General features: G+C 45.3%; 1 protein-coding gene across 2 annotated transcripts in view; it reads left to right on the forward strand.

Annotated features, from left to right (window-relative positions):
- PLLP (plasmolipin) overlaps nt 1-20290 on the forward strand; it is a 47874-nt gene that overhangs the window by 15018 nt on the left and 12566 nt on the right. For both annotated transcript variants that reach the window (XM_070760715.1, XM_070760716.1), the window contains exon 2: nt 13316-13489. In XM_070760715.1, coding sequence (XP_070616816.1) covers nt 13316-13489 — 174 coding nt within the window. The remainder of the gene's footprint in view (nt 1-13315; nt 13490-20290) is intronic.

The following is a 20290-nucleotide window of genomic DNA, read 5'->3' on the forward strand; positions in this document are numbered from 1 at the left end:
TCTTGTTTGTAATTTTCTTATTGAGATGGGGAGGTTATTTTTTTTGTTTATGGTACATGGGGAGGTACATGAAGTCTGATGATAATTTTCATTTCGAGTAGGAATGTGTTGTAGAGGTCATCAGTAGTGTAGCATTCAGAGAATAGAGTTTTCCAGTTTAATGAAGACCAGCAGTAGTTTGCCTGTGGTGCAATGGGGAGGAAAAAGAAGAGCACCAGGCTGGCAGCTGGGCAAAAGGCAAAGGCGATGCTGCTTTTGTAGGATGGATTGGAGGGCTGGATGGAATAGAATAGAATAGAATAGAATGATGGAAGAGGAGAGGAGAGAATTCTTTATTGGCCAAGTGTGATTGGACACACAAGTAATTTCATCCCAACCAATTGTGTCATTTTGTGTCATTTTGGTTGGTGGTGTGCCCCAGGATTTTGTAAATGTAAAAAATGTGCCGCGGCTCAAAGAAGGTTGAAAATCACTGACCTATATTGTGGTGGCATTGCAGTTTCCAAATCCTAGGAATTGATGGTCTCTCACGCTCTTGAGAGTCAAGATATTAATCGAGGAGAAGGAGCCACAGGGCTTAAAATTAAGAGGCACAAGAGACAAGGAGTCTTTCTGGAAGTTAAGCCCCAGCAGCTAATTTGGGGAAAAAATATTTGAAAATTAAATGGTGGTAAACCCAAGAGACAAAATTAGGCTTAGAGGGGCAGCATTACATTAAAAACATATACCTAGAATAAAGAGTTATAGGTACAGAAAACGATATAAAAATAATGATTTTAGAAGAGACACCGACAGTTTAAAAATGTATGGGAATATGTTATCAGTCTGTTCAATATGAGATGAACTAGGATAAGAATCACTCAGGGAAAGGTTAAGATGGAGAAGGAGGGAGGAGAAAAGGAGTGGAAGGAGGGAAGAGAGGGGGGAGAAGGAACAAGAATTTGGTTGGGGAATTCTGGAAGTTCAAGTCCACGAGTTTTAAAGTTTGCCAAGGGTTTTTTATACACAAGGGGACTTTAATGAAGTTGTGTGGGGAAGGACTGGGCCGAGTGGAGAAGCCACAGGCCAGGAGAACAGGTGAACAGAATCACAGAGTTTGAAGGGAACCTGTAGGTCATCTAGTCCAACCCCCCTGCGGAAGCAGGAGACCCGGCACCCGTGATGGTGAACCTAGAGCACACATGCCACAGGTGGCACACGGAGCCGTTTCTGAGGGCACATGAGGCATTGCCCCAAGTCAGCTCCAGCACACATGTGCACCCTGGCCAGCTGATTTTCAGCCATCCGAAGGGTGGGCGAGGCTGTCTTCGCACTCCCCAGGCTTCAGGAAAGCCTCCAAAGCTGCGGATGGAGAAAAGCAGGCCCAACATGTCTACCAGAAGTTCATTCTGATAGGCCCACTGGGCCCATTTTTTGCCATCCACAGGCCCTGGAGGCTTTCCTGATGCCTGAGGAAGGCCAAAAAATGCCCCAGCGGGCCAACTGGAGGTCTGGTGGTATGCACAGGGGGGCAACACTGGAGAGGTTTGTGCACGCATGCGTGGGGGAGGGCATTTCATTATGGGTGTGAACATGCACGCTATTGCACACACACACGCACACACATACACACACTTTTCACACTCAAGCTGAAAAAGGTTCACTGTCACTGCCCTGCACCATCCCAGACGAATAGCTGTCCAGTCTCTTCTTCAAAACCTCCAGTGATGGAGCCAGAAACTCCCATAGAAGCAGTGAAGGGCCACAAAATATTTTATTACCACACTGTGGGCGTGGCTTATTTTGTGGGTCTGGCTTGATGATCCTATAATTGGGGGGTGGCCTAAAGGTCATGTGACTGGCTTAAAGGTGGCCAACTTGAGGTCACTCACGTCAAGGCTTTGGCCTCGCCTCAAAGAGATACAACATATGTATTTACTATTACTGAACATCCAAAATATATTATTTAATCCTATATGTGTATGTGCCATATGTGTATATACATATTATACACAGGCATTCAAAAATATGCATTATCCACTATATGTAAACTCCATTTTTGCTACCCCCACTCCCTGCCCCCCCCTGCCCCATGTGTGCAGCAGCCCCTGACTGCATAGAACAGTGTTTCCCAACCTTGGCAACTGCTGGCTGGGGAATTCTGGGAGTTGAAGTCCAGATATCTTCAAGTTCCCAAGGTTGGGAAACACTGGCATACAAGACTGACTCAAAGGTGTGGAAACACACACACTGTCAACTGCAACCAAAGGCCTTGGTTTAATTTATGAAGCTCAGAGCCCAGAAAACCAGGTTAAATTCGTAATGACACTGGTCACAGGATGAGGTCACTACATACAAGTGGTTTAGAGGACGCATAAGGAGAGAGTTGTGCAAGTGACCCAAATGACACTGCTTAGTGTCAGTTGCTGCCAGCTGTGTGATGACATCATTAAACAAATGGTGCTTTGGTCTCAGTCATGACGTCATCATATGAACTTGCCTCATTTACATTGCTCTAATAATATCCTTTTCAATTTATCACACTTTGGAGCACAACCGGCGCCTGTTTTTCTCTGTTGGTCCCTTATTATTATTATTTAGTGTGTGATGAGATCACGAGAGAAGAGAAGTAAACATAGATAGGTAGAGTCATCGGCTTATGGCCCCAATTAAATCCAGAATGTATGTTGCTAGGTGAGAAAGGCATTCTCCACTTGCACTGCTTCGGAGAGTCCAACATGGGTTAATCTTCAGCCTTGCTGGAAGGGACTGAGTTAAAAATTAGCATAAATAACTGGTCCAACCCCCATGCTGCCCTTCCTGGGTCAGTCTTACAATAAAACGAAGTCATAGTGATATTAAACCAACCAACTTTTATTAAACCAATCTAACCAAACTTTCAAGTAACCCTGTGTCCCTGGGCCAAACAGCCGGGTGGGTTTGGACTCTCCTTGCAGTGCAGCGAGAAGACCGTTCAGGTAAGTGCAACGGTTCTTCTCCACTTGCACTGCTTCGGAGAGTCCAACATGGGATGTACCCAAGCTTAACCAATTAGGGAGGGAGAAGGCTGGACCAGGGACGCAGTATCGTTGCAAACTCTCTGCAGTACTCTGCGTCCAAAGTCTGCTTCAGCTGAAGCGAAAGAGTCCAAACGATAGTGTCTGATGAATGTATTAAGGGCAGCCCAGGTCGCCGCACGGCAAATGTCCTCAATCGGGGCCTGTGTTGCCCAGGCTGCTGACGTGGTTGCACTCCTTGTTGAGTGTGCTGTAATGCCATTAGGTATTGGTGTGGGCCCTGATTTGTATGCTGTGACTATACAGGAACGGATCCAACAGCTAATCGTTTTAGATGATACCTTATTTCCCATAGATGCCGGAAAATAAGAAACAAAGAGGGCTTCAGTCTTCCTGAAGGTACTTGTGCGTCTAATGTAGATTTTGATGGCACGCCTAACGTCTATCTTGTGCCATTACAGTTCCAGAGGGTGTGTCCCGTGGGTACAAAAGTCTGGTAGAGTAATGTCTTGTGATCTGTGGAAAACCATGTTCATTTTAGGTAGGAATGAAGGATCCGGTCGTAAGACCACTCTGTTTGTGTGAAAGATGCACAAGTCAGGTCTGACTGACAAGGCTGCGAGTTCGGAGACCCTCCTTGCTGATGTGATAGCTGTTAGGAAGGCGGTCTTTAGCGACAACAGTCGCAGTGATATCCCCCGTAAAGGCTCAAAGGGGGGTTCCGTAAGGGCTTGCAGCACCAAGGGTAAGTCCCATGTGGGGAACCGATGTACCGGTGCAGGTCTGATGTTCGCAGCTCCCTTAATAAAGTCCCGAATCCATGGGTGTTGGGAGATTGGGCGAGAAAAGTCCATCTTGAGTATGGTGGCGATTGCCGCTGTCTGCCTGCGCAGGGTGTTAGGTGACAATCCTTTGTCCAAACCTGTTTGTAAGAATTCCAGGATCTGAATCACAGAAGGGGACTGTGGGTCCTGATTCCGGGCCCTACAAAAGGAGCAATATGCTTTCCAGGTCGCTTGATAAATGCGAGTCGTGGAGGGTCGACGTGCTGCTTGGATGGTGCTGATTACTCTGTCAGGCACGTGTTCCTTCCTTAATCTCTCCCCCTCAAGTGCCACACGGCAAGACTCCACCACTGGGGTTCCGGATGGAAAATTGACCCTTGTTTCAGTATCACCTTGTGGTATGGTATTCGCCAGGGGGGAGAAAGAGATAGTTCTATCAAGTCCGTGAACCACAGGCGTCTGGGCCAATATGGAGCCACCAATAGTATCTCTGCTTGTTCTTGCAGCAGTTTGTTGATTACTCTCGAAATCAGGCAAACTGGAGGAAAGGCGTAAAGCAGCTCGTCCGGCCAGGGGCAAGTCAGTGCATTGATCCGCTCTGCCCCTGGTGTTGGGAACCTTGAGAAAAACCTGGGTAACTGATTGTTGTACTGTGTGGCAAACAGGTCCACTGCCGGTGTCCCATATCTGTGGGTGATCTCCAGGAACAGATTGCCGTCCAAACTCCATTCCCCCGGATCGATGGTTGTTCGGCTGAGCCAATCCGCCTGAATGTTTGATGTGCCTGATATATGTTCTGCTCTCAAGGATGCCAGATGGATTTCTGTCCATTTGAACAGGGACTGAGATTCCTTCATCAGGCGGCCTGATCTTGTGCCCCCTTGATGATTGATGTGGGCCTTTGTTGCCACATTGTCTGTAAGTATCAGTACATTCTGTCCTCTGACTTGCGATGTGAATTGTCTGAGTGCCAGGTGCATTGCCCTGAGCTCCAGGTAATTGATGTTTGGACAGATAAGGTCGTCTGGATTCCACAGTCCCTGGGCTACTCCTACGTTGGAGTAAGCGCCCCAGCCCAAGAAGCTCGCATCTGTTGTTATGGTTATTTCCTGTTGTGGCAGGAACGGGGAACCTTGTAATAGGGCCGCCGATGTCCACCACGGAAGTGATCGACGCACTTCCAGTGGGATTGTGACTAACTTGGAAGAGTGACTGGTTCGATTCCTTTGGAAGGGAATGAGGAACCATTGCAATGGCCTGGCATGGAGTCTTGCCCAAGGCACTATGCCTATGCAGGATATGAAGACTCCCAGCAGTTGAGAAAGGAACGCCAGTGTTGTTGTTCTCTTGCGCTGCAGTTCCTTGACCAAGCATCGGACCTTGTCTTGTCTTTCCTGCGATAGGAAAACTCTGCCAGCTATGGTGTCTATGCTGGTTCTCAGGTGGGGTAGGTACCTGGTTGGTGTGAGGTGGCTTTTTGGATAATTGATTGAGAAACCCATAGTCTCCAATGTCCGTATGGTCTCTGTCAGGTCCTGTCGTGCTCGGCTGGGGTTGCTGGACAGTATGATGATGTCGTCCAAATACGCCATAAGGTGTAATGGACGCGTCCTGAGCTCTGCGGTGAATATGTCCAGTAATTTTGTGAATGTTCTGGGTGCTGATGATAGGCCGAAAGGCATGGCCCTGTACTGGAAGTGCTGGCTTTCGAAGCAAAAGTGAAGATATTTCCTGTAGTCCAGATGTATAGGAACATGAAGGTATGCTTCTTTGAGATCTATTGACGTCAGCCAATCCCGCTGATGGATTGCTGCTAATATTGTCTTTAGCGAATGCATTTTGAACCTGCGGTATTTTATGTATATGTTCAGTTGTTTCAGGTTGAGTATGAGATGACAACCTCCCGAGGTTTTGGGTACTATGAACACAATGGAGTAGTACCCCCGTCCCTCCTGATTGACAGGGACCTTCTCGATGGCACCAATGGCTAGTAGGTGATCGATCTCCTGGTGGAGGAGGCTGCGCTTGTGATTGAACAGTACTGGACACTGCAAGAACCTGTTTGGTGGTCTCTGAATGAATTCCAGGGTAAGGCCCTGGGTTATTGTATTTAGAGCCCAAGTGTCTGTGGATATAGATTCCCAGGAGTCGGTGAAGTGCTGCAGCCGTCCTCCTATTGGAAAAGTTCTGATGGAGTCATTTGTTTCTTCGATAACCTCCTCTGTTAGAGCCTCTGAAGGCTCTTCTGGTCTGCTGGAACTGTCTGTTCCTGTCTCCATAGTTTCCCCTGTCCGACCTGTAGGAGGGCTGGGAAAAGGACCCCTGGGCATACGACCTTCCCGCCTGGGGTGCAGCGGTGGAAGATTCTGCCCGAAAGGGCTGGCGTCTGAAGTAAGGGGTAGTGCGTCTGTCTTGACGTCTGTAGGTTCTAGGTAGGACTTTTTTCTTTTCCTTGTCTTCAATGAGGACATTATCTAGAGATTCCCCAAAGAGTTTTGTCCCATCAAAGGGGGCTGAGGCCAGTCGCCATTTGGATTTGGCGTCAGCTTGCCAAGTCCGGAGCCAGAGTAAACGGCGGGATGACTGGTTCGCTGCTAAGGCCCGTGAGGAAAACTGGGATGCCGACAGAGTGGCATCTGCAGAGAATTCTGCTGCCGCCAGCAACTTGTTAAGGTCTTGCCTCAGGCGGCCATCCTCCGGTCCCAGCTTTGTGAGCATCTCTTGGAGCCACAGGACTGAAGCTCTGTTAAAGAATGATGCAGCTGAGGCCGCTTTCAGTGCCCATGCAGTCATCTGGTGAGTCTTTTTATTCACGCCCTCCGCCCTCCGGTTCTCTGGTTTCAGTCCATCTGCCACCTCGGACGGAACGAGCGCATTAGACACCAGTGCTGCAATTGGGGCATCTATAGATGGAAATTCCAGCAAATTTTCTAGCTCTGGTTCAAAGGCATAAAATTTGCGTTCGGAAGCTGTTGGGCCTAGAGCTCCCGCTGGATATTGCCAAGGCCTTTTGACATTGTCCAAGAAGATTTTGGGAGCCGGTATCAGGTCTGCATCCTTCTAGTGTTCTGTGAGCACCCTGGAGGCCGGCTGGGGAGTTGATGACGCCTCTGTAGGCTTCTTAGGAATACCTGGAGTAACAGTCATTTTCGCCTTGTTGAGGAGCACTCGAAAAATGGCTGGTCTGAAAAGCCCTTATATGTTGGGGGTTCTGGGGGTGCTCCCTCATCCTCGGATAGGCCATCATCTGGCTCTGAGCCCTGTTCGCCAAATCCAGGATCCTCATGGAATGAGTCCTGTACAGGGGATGGGGAGGCTGGAGCTGCCCAAATATCTCTCTGCGCAGAAGGAGGAGGGCGTGGTGATGCGGGGGGGGGCAGTTGCTGTATACTGTTGTACCCCTGCCACTATGCCATGAGAGTAAGCGGAGGCAATCATATCTTGCAATGCTGGTGGTAAGCGTTGCCAGGTGTCAGGGGAAGAGCAAAGGCCTGCGGCTGTGGGGGTGAATGTGGCTGTTGGCAGAGGTTGCGAAGCCATGTGCCATGCTGAAGAGGAAGAAGAAGGCCTAGTGAATTCGGGCCTTGTTGTCTCAGCCACTTGAGATGGGCCCCCAAACCTATCTGGTGACCAGTCCTTATCTGTGGCCAACCCAATTCCCTCCGGGAGTCTCGGGGGTGTGGCACTAGTTATGGTTCCCAAACTCTGACCTGGCACTTGTACAGAAGAATTTGCGGTTTGCCTCTGAGCCTCCAATTGATCTTCCAACGCTTTAATACGTCGTTCGGCTTCTTTAAGGGCAGAGGAAGATTGGGAACTTTTAGATTTGGCCTTGGAGGAGTGCGTTTTCTCCTTGGCCTTAACAGTCAGGGGTTTGTTGTCCCCTGTGGAGGAAGATCAGCCATCGTGTGAATAAGGCTGCTCCGGTAAAAGTCCCAATATCGGCTTTTTTTCTGTGTTGTTTACACTCTGACTCAGTAAGAAATGGCTGCCCTCCAGTAAGCGCTGCCTCTTCCTGTGTCTTACAGGACATCCGGCTCCTTCCTGCGCTTTCCCGGGTGAAAACGGGGTGTCAAGCAACCCTTAATTTGGCAGGCGGAAGTTGGCTCCAAAAGGGGGCGTCTTAAAATGGCGGCCTCCTATCCAGCTCGCCATGCTTTCAATGGCCGCGCCCTTCGCTCTAGCCGTCTCCGACGGCGATCCGCGATCCGTACAGCCGCCCGGCCAGGGGCTCGTGTTCTTCCGCCTCTGCTCTCGAGGAGCTGATTCCGGCGGGAAATTCAAATTGACCCCGTCTGTTCCATCCTTGGCCGATTTGCAAGTCGCTCCGACAGAGGTATGGCCGCGCAGGCCGGGGACCTCCTCGTTCGGCGACACCCGGTCTTGGGAGCGGTACCCACTCAGGGAAGAGGCTCCGACCTGGGAAAAGCGTTGTGGGCTATACTCCACAGAGCAGGGGCCCAATCCATCGCTGTGAGTTTCTTGATGTATCTGAAAGATAAACAGAGAAAAGAAATTGTTAGTAATATTTAATTAATTAATTTATAAAATACTAAATTCTAAAACTAGACTACAAAAGTCATAGGAGAGAAAACTCATTGTGTCCCTTCACTATGACTGAGTTTTTTAGACTGACCCAGGAAGGGCAGCATGGGGGTTGGACCAGTTATTTATGCTAATTTTTAACTCAGTCCCTTCCAGCAAGGCTGAAGATTAACCCATGTTGGACTCTCCGAAGCAGTGCAAGTGGAGAATGCCTTTCTCACCTAGCAACATACATTCTGGATTTAATTGGGGCCATAAGCCGATGACTCTACCTATCTATGTTTACTTCTCTTCTCTCGTGATCTCATCACACACTAAATAATAATAATAAGGGACCAACAGAGAAAAACAGGCGCCGGTTGTGCTCCAAAGTGTGATAAATTGAAAAGGATATTATTAGAGCAATGTAAATGAGGCAAGTTCATATGATGACGTCATGACTGAGACCAAAGCACCATTTGTTTAATGATGTCATCACACAGCTGGCAGCAACTGACACTAAGCAGTGTCATTTGGGTCACTTGCACAACTCTCTCCTTATGCGTCCTCTAAACCACTTGTATGTAGTGACCTCATCCTGTGACCAGTGTCATTACGAATTTAACCTGGTTTTCTGGGCTCTGAGCTTCATAAATTAAACCAAGGCCTTTGGTTGCAGTTGACAGTGTGTGTGTTTCCACACCTTTGAGTCAGTCTTGTATGCCAGTGTTTCCCAACCTTGGGAACTTGAAGATATCTGGACTTCAACTCCCAGAATTCCCCAGCCAGCAGTTGCCAAGGTTGGGAAACACTGTTCTATGCAGTCAGGGGCTGCTGCACACATGGGGCAGGGGGGGGCAGGGAGTGGGGGTAGCAAAAATGGAGTTTACATATAGTGGATAATGCATATTTTTGAATGCCTGTGTATAATATGTATATACACATATGGCACATACACATATAGGATTAAATAATATATTTTGGATGTTCAGTAATAGTAAATACATATGTTGTATCTCTTTGAGGCGAGGCCAAAGCCTTGACGTGAGTGACCTCAAGTTGGCCACCTTTAAGCCAGTCACATGACCTTTAGGCCACCCCCCAATTATAGGATCATCAAGCCAGACCCACAAAATAAGCCACGCCCACAGTGTGGTAATAAAATATTTTGTGGCCCTTCACTGCTTCTATGGGAGTTTCTGGCTCCATCACTGGAGGTTTTGAAGAAGAGACTGGACAGCTATTCGTCTGGGATGGTGCAGGGCAGTGACAGTGAACCTTTTTCAGCTTGAGTGTGAAAAGTGTGTGTATGTGTGTGCGTGTGTGTGTGCAATAGCGTGCATGTTCACACCCATAATGAAATGCCCTCCCCCACGCATGCGTGCACAAACCTCCTTTGACCCACCTCAGAAGGAGGGAAGGCTGAGTCAATCTTGAGCCGGTGGTGAGATTTGAACTGCTGAACTACAGCCAGCAGTTAGCTGAAGGAGCCTGCAGTCCTGCACTCTTAACTACTGCGCCACTCCAGCTCTTGGCAGCCTCCCACCCCACAGCCCCTTTGTCACACTGTAGCCTCATGGCTTGGTTTGCAGATTAGCAGTGCAAAATGGAAGGGGATTGGGGGTGAGTTTCCTAAGCATCCAAATTGTGGCAGTTGTGTGAATAATTTAGAGACCACCGATCCATAGAAGAGAATTTGTGTAACTCTGGGGTCCCTGGCCTGCAGGAAATCAAGACCCCACAGATGCTTTCCTCCTCCTCCTCTTCCTCCCCTTCTCATTCTCCTCCACTCCACAATTCCCACCCCCTTTTTACTCCGATGATGTTTACCTAGTTGTGTCAAGAAATGTCTGCAGGGAAACAAGCAAGCTCCGAGCGCATCAAGAACCCCACAATTTTTTTTCTTTCTTTCTTTCTTTCTTTCTTTCTTTCTTTCTTTCTTTCTTTCTTTCTTTCTTTCTTTCTTTCCTTCCTTCCTCCCTCCCTCCTTTCTTTCTTTCCTTCTCCCTCCCTTCTCCCTTCTCCCTTCCCCCTTCTTCTCCTTCTCCTTCCTCCTCCTCTCCTTCCTCCTCCTTTTCTTCTTCTTTTTCTTCCTCCTCCTCCTTCTCCTCTACCACCACCATCACCTCAAAAATGGATGAAGTTGAAGTCCACCCACCTTCAAGTGGGCAAAAGTGAGAAACATTTCTTCAGAACGCCTCTCATTATTTTTTATGGGTTGCCTCTTGTTGTGCTCCTAACAAAAATGGGGGTTTAGTGGGAGGAACTGCAACAAATATTATCTCATAAAATTATCTTTTTTTCCCCTTTCTGGAAAAAAAATCAAATGAGACCCAATCTCTTTTTTCCCACTGGACAAAACTCTCATGCGGAGCTATGCCACTGTGGGAATCTGGGCTCAATCAAGAACGTGTGTTTCTGCTGTACATTTCAGCTCCTAAACAAATGGTCTTAAAAAAAAATGCTTGTACTTTATCTGTTCTGGGAGCTGTCGGAGGGGGGTGGGGGAGAAGGACACCATTGTCCAGGCTGAAAGAATCGGGGAGGGGGGGGGGGCAGACTCAGAGCATTTGTGTTGAGTCAAACAATGTCTCTTTGGCAGCTCTATGGCTGCCTCATGGCTGCAACCAAGTGAGAGCTTTGTAGAACATAGAATACGAGGGCTGGAATAATAGCAATAGCATTTAGACTTATATACCGCTTCACATTGCTTTTTATAGCCCTCTCTAAGTGGTTTACAGAATCAGCCTCTTGCCCCCAACAATCTGGGTCCTCATTTGACCCACCTCAGAAAGATGGAAGGCTGGCTAACCTTCAGTTTGCCAGAATTGAACTTCTAGCAGTGGGCAGAGTTTGCCTGCAATGCTGCATTCTAAGCACAGCACCACTATAGGAGGGAGAGAGGGAGGAAGGAAGGACAATAGCATTTAGACTTATCTATGCTTCACAGCGCTTTTACGGCCCTCTGCAAGTGGTTTACAGAGTCAGCCTCTTGCTGCCAACAATCTGGGTCCTCATTTGACCCACCTGGGAAGGATGGAAGGTTGAGTCAACCTTGAGCTGATGGTGAGATTTGAACTGCTGAACTACAGCTAGCAGTTAGCCTGAAGGAGCATGCAGTGCTGCACTCTAACCACTGCGCCACCCCGGCTCCCTTGGAAGTCTTCTAGTCCACCCTCTCTTCCAGAGGTAGGAGATGGTTGTCCAATCTTTTTGTCATGGTTGCATCTCTCTTATCTGAGCTCTGTGAGTTGACAGCCTGACATTCACCATGGGGAGGGGAAGGGGAACGGTGGGAATGGAAGGAGGAATAAGAGGGGGGGAATGGAAGCCCAGCTGAGCCTTGTGAGAAGCTTCTGCCAGCCAAATCAACCATCTGGAGGCAGAGGTGGCCACCAAGAAGCTGTTTCCTAAGCAATATACAAGCATGTAATTGGACATTTACAGATAGCCACGGGATGACTGGGGGAAGAGAGAGTTTTACTTTGAATTGTTCACACAGGAAATCCTCAGATTCAGCTTTGCTACTTCTGGAATCTCTTAAACATCAGAAAGTATTTACAGTAGCACCTCTACTTACAAACTTAATTCGTTCTGTGACCAGGTTCTCAAGTAGAAAAGTTTATAAGAAAAGCAATTTTCCCCATAGGAATCAATGTAAAAGCAAATAATGCGTGCGATTGGGGAAACCACAGGGAGGGTGGAGGCCCTGTTTCCTCCCAGGAGATTCCTAGAGAGGCCCACGGAGGCTTCTTTCTGCCTTTTCCCACCCTGTTTTCTCCCAGGAGTTTCCTAGAGAGGCCCTGCCTTTTCCAGCCCTGTTTCCTCCCAGGAGATTCCTAGAAAGGCCCCACGGAAGCTTCTCCCTGCCTTTTCTGGTTACAGTTTCGGAGGCTCGCGTTTGTAAGTGGAAAATGGTTCTTGAGAAGAGGCCAAAAAAATCTTGAACACCCGGTTCTTAACTAGGAAAGTTCATAAGTAGAGGCGTTCTTAGGTAGAGATACCACTGTACTCTCTCGGCAAAACCAAACGGCCAGGGGTCTTCCCTTGCTAGAAGGACAAAGTGGCATGGTGGACACTTTTCTTGAAAACCTCCAGTCAGGGAGCACCCACCACTTCTAGAAGCAAGCTATCCTGTTTCTTAATTGTTCTCACTGTCAGGAAATTATACATCAAAAATATAGTATTTAATGTAAAATAGAAATAGAAGCAAAAGCTAAGAAAAGTTTTAAAAGAAAGAAGAGAGATGCAGAAAAAATCATGGGGGGAAATATTGGGACTTCAGACTTTTTTCAGTCCACAGAACGCAAAAAAATAAAAAATAAATTACAACCTCAATTGTTTCCTTTACATTTCTAAATGATTTCAAGTCATCAGAACCTAAAATTAAAGTTGTGGTTTTTTCAGTGTTGAATACAAAACCTACAAGTGATTTCCCATTAGAAATAAAAATAGAATCTTTTCTTTAATAAAACTGTCATCTCCACCAATTCCATCACCTTTATCATCCATTCTTCTATTAGGCAAGAGAGTGAAGTGGAGTGGCATGGCATGGCATAGACTAGACTAGACTAGAAAATAGAATGGAATGGAATGAAATGGGATGGAATAGAATAGAGAAGAGAGGAGAGAGGAGAGAAGAGAACAGAGAATGGAATGAAATGGAATAGAATAGAAAATAGAGAATAGAGAATGGAATAGAAGAGAAGAGAGTAGAAGAGAAGAGAAGAGAGAATGGAATGGAATGAAATAGAATAGAATAATAACTGAATGTACACTAATTGGCATACATTAAAATGAAATTTCATTGCATACAGTTTTTAAAAAGTCACCACTTCCAATTTTACACTACATAAACATGACAAGATAACCCAATAAATACAAAACTATGTATATTCTCACATATATTATATAACACTAATGCATATACATACAGTAGATGAAAGAAGATAGTGATCTAATGCCAGGATGAGTGTGACCACTTTCTTGTTGTTGTTGTGTTTTGCACAGGTGCTGGGCTGCTTGGTGTGGGCCCTGATTGCCGACACGTACTACCAGCCCTACCCGTCCTATGGCTGGGTGATGTTTGTAGCGATCTTCTTCTGGATGGTGACGGTCATTCTTTTTGTGATGCATTTGTGTCAGCTTCAGTTGAAATTCTACATGATCCCTTGGCCTGTTGTGGTGAGTACGGAAGGCTGGGGAAATATATAATTTTAGCTTCTTCTCAGATGGCCTTTGACCAGTTCAGCTGGACTGGAGTACCTTTCACGTCTGACTATAACGGGTGTAATGATGGGAGTTGGGTTACCTTTGAAGTCCTTACATGGTGTCAGATCTCTTCCCAAATGACATTGGCACCTCATTTTGACTTGGCTAAACTTATAAAAATTGTGAGCGCTCCATCACTGGAGGTTTTTAAAAAGAACTAGATAGTCTGTCTGAAATGCTATAGGTATCGAGCTTGAGCAGGAGGTTGGACTAGATGACCTTTGAGGCAGGGGTGAAATGCTACCAGTTCAAGCCAGCTTGCCCGAATTGTTAGTAACAAATACTTCTGGTTCTCAGGTAGTACAAATGTTTTTTAAAGGTTTTAAAAAATGTTTTTGCATGATTTTGTGGCACAGCTGATTGTCACAGCTGATGAACCTTTTTAAATTTTAAAATCATTATTACTACCCATTCCTCCAAGCTGGAAGTAAAAAAATGCTTTAATTTTTTTTTTAAAAAATCCTGACTCTCAGCTATTTGACAGTCACCTGAGAGGGCGATCATGGGAAACTTTTTAAAAAGTTTTTTAAAGCATTTTTAAAAACTACCTATTTGTTGGAACTGTCACTCTGTGAGGTTCCTGCTTTCTTGCAGAGGCCATTTTGTGTGAAGTTTGGCTGTTTCTGCATTGTGTGTGAGTCGGTTGTGTAGCTTTTGTGCTATTTTTGTGCAAATGTGATAGTTAGTTTTTGAGCTCTCTGTGACTCTGTGAGATTCCTGCTTGTTGCAGGGGCCATTTTGTGTGAAGTCAGCTACTTTTTCATTGTGTGTGAGCTTTTGTGTTGTTTCTGTGTGAAGTGTGAAAGTTGATTGTTTGAGCTCACCTGGTCACATGACCACACCCACCCAGTCACATGACCACCAAGCCATGCCCAATACTAAGCCACGCTCGCAGCACTAGTAGGGGACAATTTTAGATTTCACCAATGCTGCAAGGTCCCTTCCAGACAAAGGCAGATTGCGCCTACTGCTGCTACTGGTGTGCTGTGCATGCAGCTTTGAGTGTCATGCATACGCATGCATACATCCCAGCGTGGTTTTGCTTCTGTGCATGTGTAGGAAGCAAAATCTCACAAGGGGAAGTATGCGTGCACAGAAGCAAAAAATCGCCAAAATCTCGCTCGCATCCCCTTGTGAGATTTTGCTTCCTGGATGTTCTGCCGGCATGTTTCAACCACCCGTAATTGCAGGGTAATTAGTCCAGGAAGACACACACCACACGATAAAAGGAAAACCCAAAAGTTTTTATAAACAGAAAAACAGAAACAGCTCCCTTTTTAAATGTCAAAGGGATTTTCTGGTACACACAAGGCACAGGTTAAATGCAATCCAATTGCTCAGTCCAATTCTAAAGTCCAGCACAAAACCCACGATCTTGAGGAAACAATGAATCAGATAAACTGCCATGAGGCTAAAACACCAGGCTGCACTTTTATCTGTAGCACTAATTACAGCAGCCCCACCCAACCACAGGTGGCCTCATTTTCTTTTGTAATAATCCTTCATTTGTTGTCTCCTATGCATCACTCTACGCATGCATGGATGTGTCATTAATTCTTGTTCAGAATCCAGGGATGATACAGATGATTGATCTCCCCCTGGGCTGTCTGCCAAACTCCCCTCTTCCCTGTCACTCACGCTTCCTTGGTCAGAGGAGGCTTCGTCGGCAGATTCCATCGGGAGCAAAACAGGCCTGCGGCATGTGGATGTTTCCCCCACATCCACCTGCACATTCCTTGGGGCAGGAGCTGGGCCAGAGTTAACCACAACACTGCACATGTTCAGGAGCAAAAACATGCGCATACAAGACACCCAAAGCTGTGCAGGCAGCTCAACCTTTGCTACCGGTGTGGCATCCTTTACTGTTCCAGTAGAAACCCACAACAGCTTCTAGCTCTGCTCTCGGCTCTGTTCCATTCCATTCTCTCCAATATGGCTTGGCTATCTTAAAATCTTTATTACAGAAAATAAAGGGGCGTTAAAAGTTGATTGTCTACCGGCTGTAAGAAGATGTACATCAGCTTTCTATCCCTGGAAATTTAAATTCCAAACGTTTCTTACAAATTATTGGATACTTGGTGGCCTTCAAGTCTAAAAGAGAGGTCTATCGGTGGCTTCTAGTTGCTGCCTCTAGGCTTGGAGCAGTTCATCTTTAGGTGCAAAGGAGCCTGAATGAGAAAGGAAGGCAAACTTGAGAGCTATAGCTATAGCACAGGCTTACTGTATATATCGCTTCATGTGGGAAATAATAGCAATAGCATTTAGACTTATATACCACTTCCCAGTGCTTTCCAGAGCCAGCATATTTTCCCCAACAATCTGCATCCTCATTTTACTAACCATGGAAGGATGGAAAGCTGAGTCAACTTTGAGCCAGTCAGAATCGAACTGCTCGAGTGAGCAATAAGTTAGCACTTCAATACTGCATTCTAACTACTGTACCGCCAGGGCTCATTTTAATCCAAGTTTGGGGATGAAAACCAGTTTCTCAAACACTTCACTTTTCTCTCTCTTCAGAGAGAAACAATGGGGAAATCAGGCAAAGGTACGATTACTTTGCTAGCAAAGCATCAAAGATCCCTTCACTCGTTAGCACCTCGTTAGGGCTGAAAAAAGGCAGAAGATCCCTTCCTCGCAAAGCACCAAAGACCCCTTCACTCTTAGCACCTTGTTAGAGCTGAAAAAAGGCTCAGCTGATTGTCAGAGGGAGCAGCAATGAAACAAACAAACAGAGGAAAGATCGCTTAGCTAGAAAAGCCCGGAATATCATGTTAGTACATTCTTAAGGTTTAAAAAAAAAGCTTAGTAAAAGCTACATTCAGAGTATAAGATGCACCCAAATTTTCAGCCTCTTTTAGGGGGAAAGGAGGCATCTTATACTCCCAAAAATATGGTACAATCACAGGGTGTCTTGTGAAAGCATCAATGATAATGAACTCAATCTGTATACTCTGGAGGACAGAAGGGAAAGGGGGGACACGATCAAAAGCTTGAAATACGTGAAAGGGTTAAATAAAGTTCATGAGGGAAGTGTTTTAAATAGGAAAGTGAACACAAGAACAAGGGAGCACAATTTGAGTTGAGTTGGGGAAAATATCAGAAGCAACGTGAGAAAATATTATTTTACGAAAAGAGTAGTAGATGCTTGGAACAAACCTCCGGCAGACGTGGTTGGTAAATCCACAGTAACTGAATTTAAACATACCTGGGATAAACATAGAAATACTGGAAATAGTAGAAGGGCAGACTAGATGGACCATGAGTCTTTTTCTGCCATCTATGTTTCTATCCACTATAATTGCCCACGTCTCATCCCTTCTCAAAAGGTCTTTTTCTCTTGATGCTCTCGTGAGTGCCGAGATGCTCCTTCAGCTTTGAAGAATGGCAAACTCCCATCATCTGGAGAGATACCTTGGTTTTTCCAACTAGGGTGACTCACCCTGAAGTTGGTGAGCTGCTGTTGCTCAAAGGCCATTGTACACCAGGAGTGGAACTCAGTTCCTGCACTAATTTATTTTTCGCACTTGCAACTTAGTGTGAGCTCTGACCTCATTGAATGGCCTTTGCCCAGTGCCCTTCGCCACAAAAAAAACCCTTTGTATTCTGTCCAAGTGAAGCCACTACTTAAGCAACTTGTCTAAACAGGTTGTGCAAATAGAGCCAATACTGAGCTAGGTGAGATCTAGTTTATGACTTGATCATTCCCTAAATGAATTACACCTTCACTTTTGCCCTCCTTCTTCTGCTTTACGTCATAAGACCAAGGAAATGCATTTTTATCATAGTTTAACAGATTTAATAGTTTTACACAGTTGGAAGGGACCTTGGGGGTCATCTAGTCCAACCCCCACCCCCACCCCCACCCATGAAGGAGACCCTACACCATTTCTGACAAATAGCAGTCCTGTCTCTTCTTTTAAAATTTTTTTATTACATACACAAAACATTACAAAATTTACAAACATACATTTTGGCACACTCGAGAATTTTCCTGTAAAGTGCCATTTTTTCTCTTGAAATCCAATCGTTCTCCTACACCATTCAAAGGGTGTTCATCCCAAATTGTATAGCTAAAAGTCTGTAAAGATGCAAAAAGGATGTTGAGACTCTAGAAAGAGTTCTGAGAAGAGCAACAAAGATGATTAGGGGGATGGAGGCTAAAACATCCAAAGAATGGTTGCAGGAACTGGGCATCGCTAGATAGAATAGAATAGAATAGAACAGAATAGAATTCTTTATTGGCTAAGTGCGATTGGACACACAAGGAATTTGTCTTTGGTGCAGATGTTCTCAGTGTACATAAAAGAAAAAGAATCATGTGGTACAACACTTAATGATTGTCATAGGGGTCAAATAAGCAATGAAGAAACAATATTAATAAAAATCTTAGAATACAAGCAACAAGTTTAGTAGAGTGATGGCGTTCGGAGAATAACTCCTCTGTGTCTTGGTGTGCAGTATTCTATAGTGTCGTTTTGAGGGTAGGAGTTGAAACAGTTTATGTCCAGGATGTGAGGGATCAGTAAATATTTCCATCGCCCTCTTTTGGATTCGTGCAGTATACAGGTCCTCAATGGAAGGCAGGTTGGTAGCAATTGATTCTCCTGCAGTTCTGATTATCCTCTGTATTCTGTGTCGGTCTTGTTGGGTTGCAGAACCGAACCAGACAGTCATAGAGGTGCAGATTACAGACTCAATGATTCCTCTGTAGAACTGGATCAGCAGCTCCTTGTGCAGTTTGAGTTTCCTGAGTTGGCGCAGAAAGAACTTTCTTTGTTGTGCTTTTTGGATGACGTTTTTGATGTCAAGTGACCATTTTAGGTCTTGAGATATGGTCGAACCTAGAAATTTGAAGGTCTCTACTGTTGATACTGTGTTATCTAGTATTGTGAGCAGTGGAAGGGTGGAAGGGTTTCTACTAAAGTTTACCACCATTTCTACAGTTTTAAGTGTGTTCAGTTCTAGATTGTTCTGGTCACACCACAAGGATAGTTGTTCAACCTCCTGTCTGTATGCGGATTCATCATTGTCTCGAATGAGTCCAATTATTGTAGTTTAATGAAATCACTAGTTCAATGAAAAGAAGGACCAGGGGAGACATGAGAGCAGTGTTCTGATATCTCAGGGGTTGCCACAAACCACCTGAGGGTAGAACAAGAAACAATGGGTGGAAACTAAACAAGGAAAGAAGCAACTTAGAGTCCTTTCTTCCAGCAGTTAAGAGTCCCATCTCATCTGTCCTAGAGTGACCAACAACCGCCTCTCCCTTTCTAGTTGCCTTGCCCTGGGTTTCAGGAGAGTAACAGTGCTGCTTTTGTTATCCTGCTCTAAGCTGAAAGGGCAGTGCTGACAGGCAAGTCAGAGAAACAGCCTTGTTTCAGCCAGAAAACGTCCCACGCCAATGCCGTGCGGCAGTTAAAAAAAAAAAGACCAATCATCTCTACATGGGTCGCTTGCAGAATACAGAATAACAGACTTGCAAAGGACTTGGAGGTCTTCTAGCCAGGGGTGGGCTACTGCCCAGATGGAGAGGGGGACATGCAGTGGGGTACTGAAAATGAAGCTCCACCCCAGAGCACCCAAAATGGAGCTCCACCCCAGAGCACCCAAAGAAAGATGTTGAAAGAAAATGCATAAGCCACGGCCACAGTGTGGTAGTAAATTTTTTGGTAGCCCTTCACTTCTTCTAGCCCAACCCCTTGCTCTTTATTTCAATTTCTGCATTGTTTCTTTGAATGGTGGCTGTGTCAATCATGGTTTTTTAAAAAAATATATTTTATTGGTTTTTAATCCTTTTCTTTAAAAACAATAATAAAATACTTTGAGCAACTCTGCATTGTTACATATTTCCATTTTTTCTACACACAGTTACATTACACTTATTATTATTATTATTATTATTATTATTATTATTATTATTATTATCCAATACACGCGCTATATAGAATGCTGGTGAGACCACATTTGGAATACTGTGTTCAGTTCTGGAGACCTCACCTACAAAAAGATATTGACAAAATTGAACGGGTCCAAAGACGGGCTGCAAGAATGGTGGAAGGTCTTAAGCATAAAACGTATCAGGAAAGACTTCATGAACTCAATCTGTATAGTCTGGAGGACAGAAGGAAAAGGGGGGACATGATCGAAACATTTAAATATGTTAAAGGGTTAAATAAGGTTCAGGAGGGAAGTGTTTTTAATAGGAAAGTGAACACAAGAACAAGGGGACACAATCTGAAGTTAGTTGGGGGAAAGATCAAAAGCAATGTGAGAAAATATTATTTTACTGAAAGAGTAGTAGATCCTTGGAACAAACTTCCAGCAAACATGGTTGGTAAATCCACAGTAACTGAATTTAAACATGCCTGGGATAAACGTATGTCCATCCTAAGATAAAATACAGGAAATAATATAAGGGCAGACTAGATGGACCATGAGGTCTTTTTCTGCCGTCAGATTTCTATGTTTCTACTTATACATTTCTGTTTACATATTTACATATTGTATTCCTATTATTAGTACTGTGTGTATAACTGGTTGGGTTTTACACTATACTGTATAACTTAAGCCAGCAATGTATGGTTAAAGGAATTAGCCCACTACTGCTTTAAGAGCTGGTGTTGCAGTCAGCTATAAGAGGGAATCAGCAGTGCCTCCCTTTTGCAGAGCTTAGAGACTCTTTTCCTACGGAGATTCTCTCTGATATCTCTCTGA

This window comes from Erythrolamprus reginae, chromosome 9, assembly GCF_031021105.1.
Source record: "Erythrolamprus reginae isolate rEryReg1 chromosome 9, rEryReg1.hap1, whole genome shotgun sequence".
Taxonomy (NCBI): domain Eukaryota; kingdom Metazoa; phylum Chordata; class Lepidosauria; order Squamata; family Dipsadidae; genus Erythrolamprus; species Erythrolamprus reginae.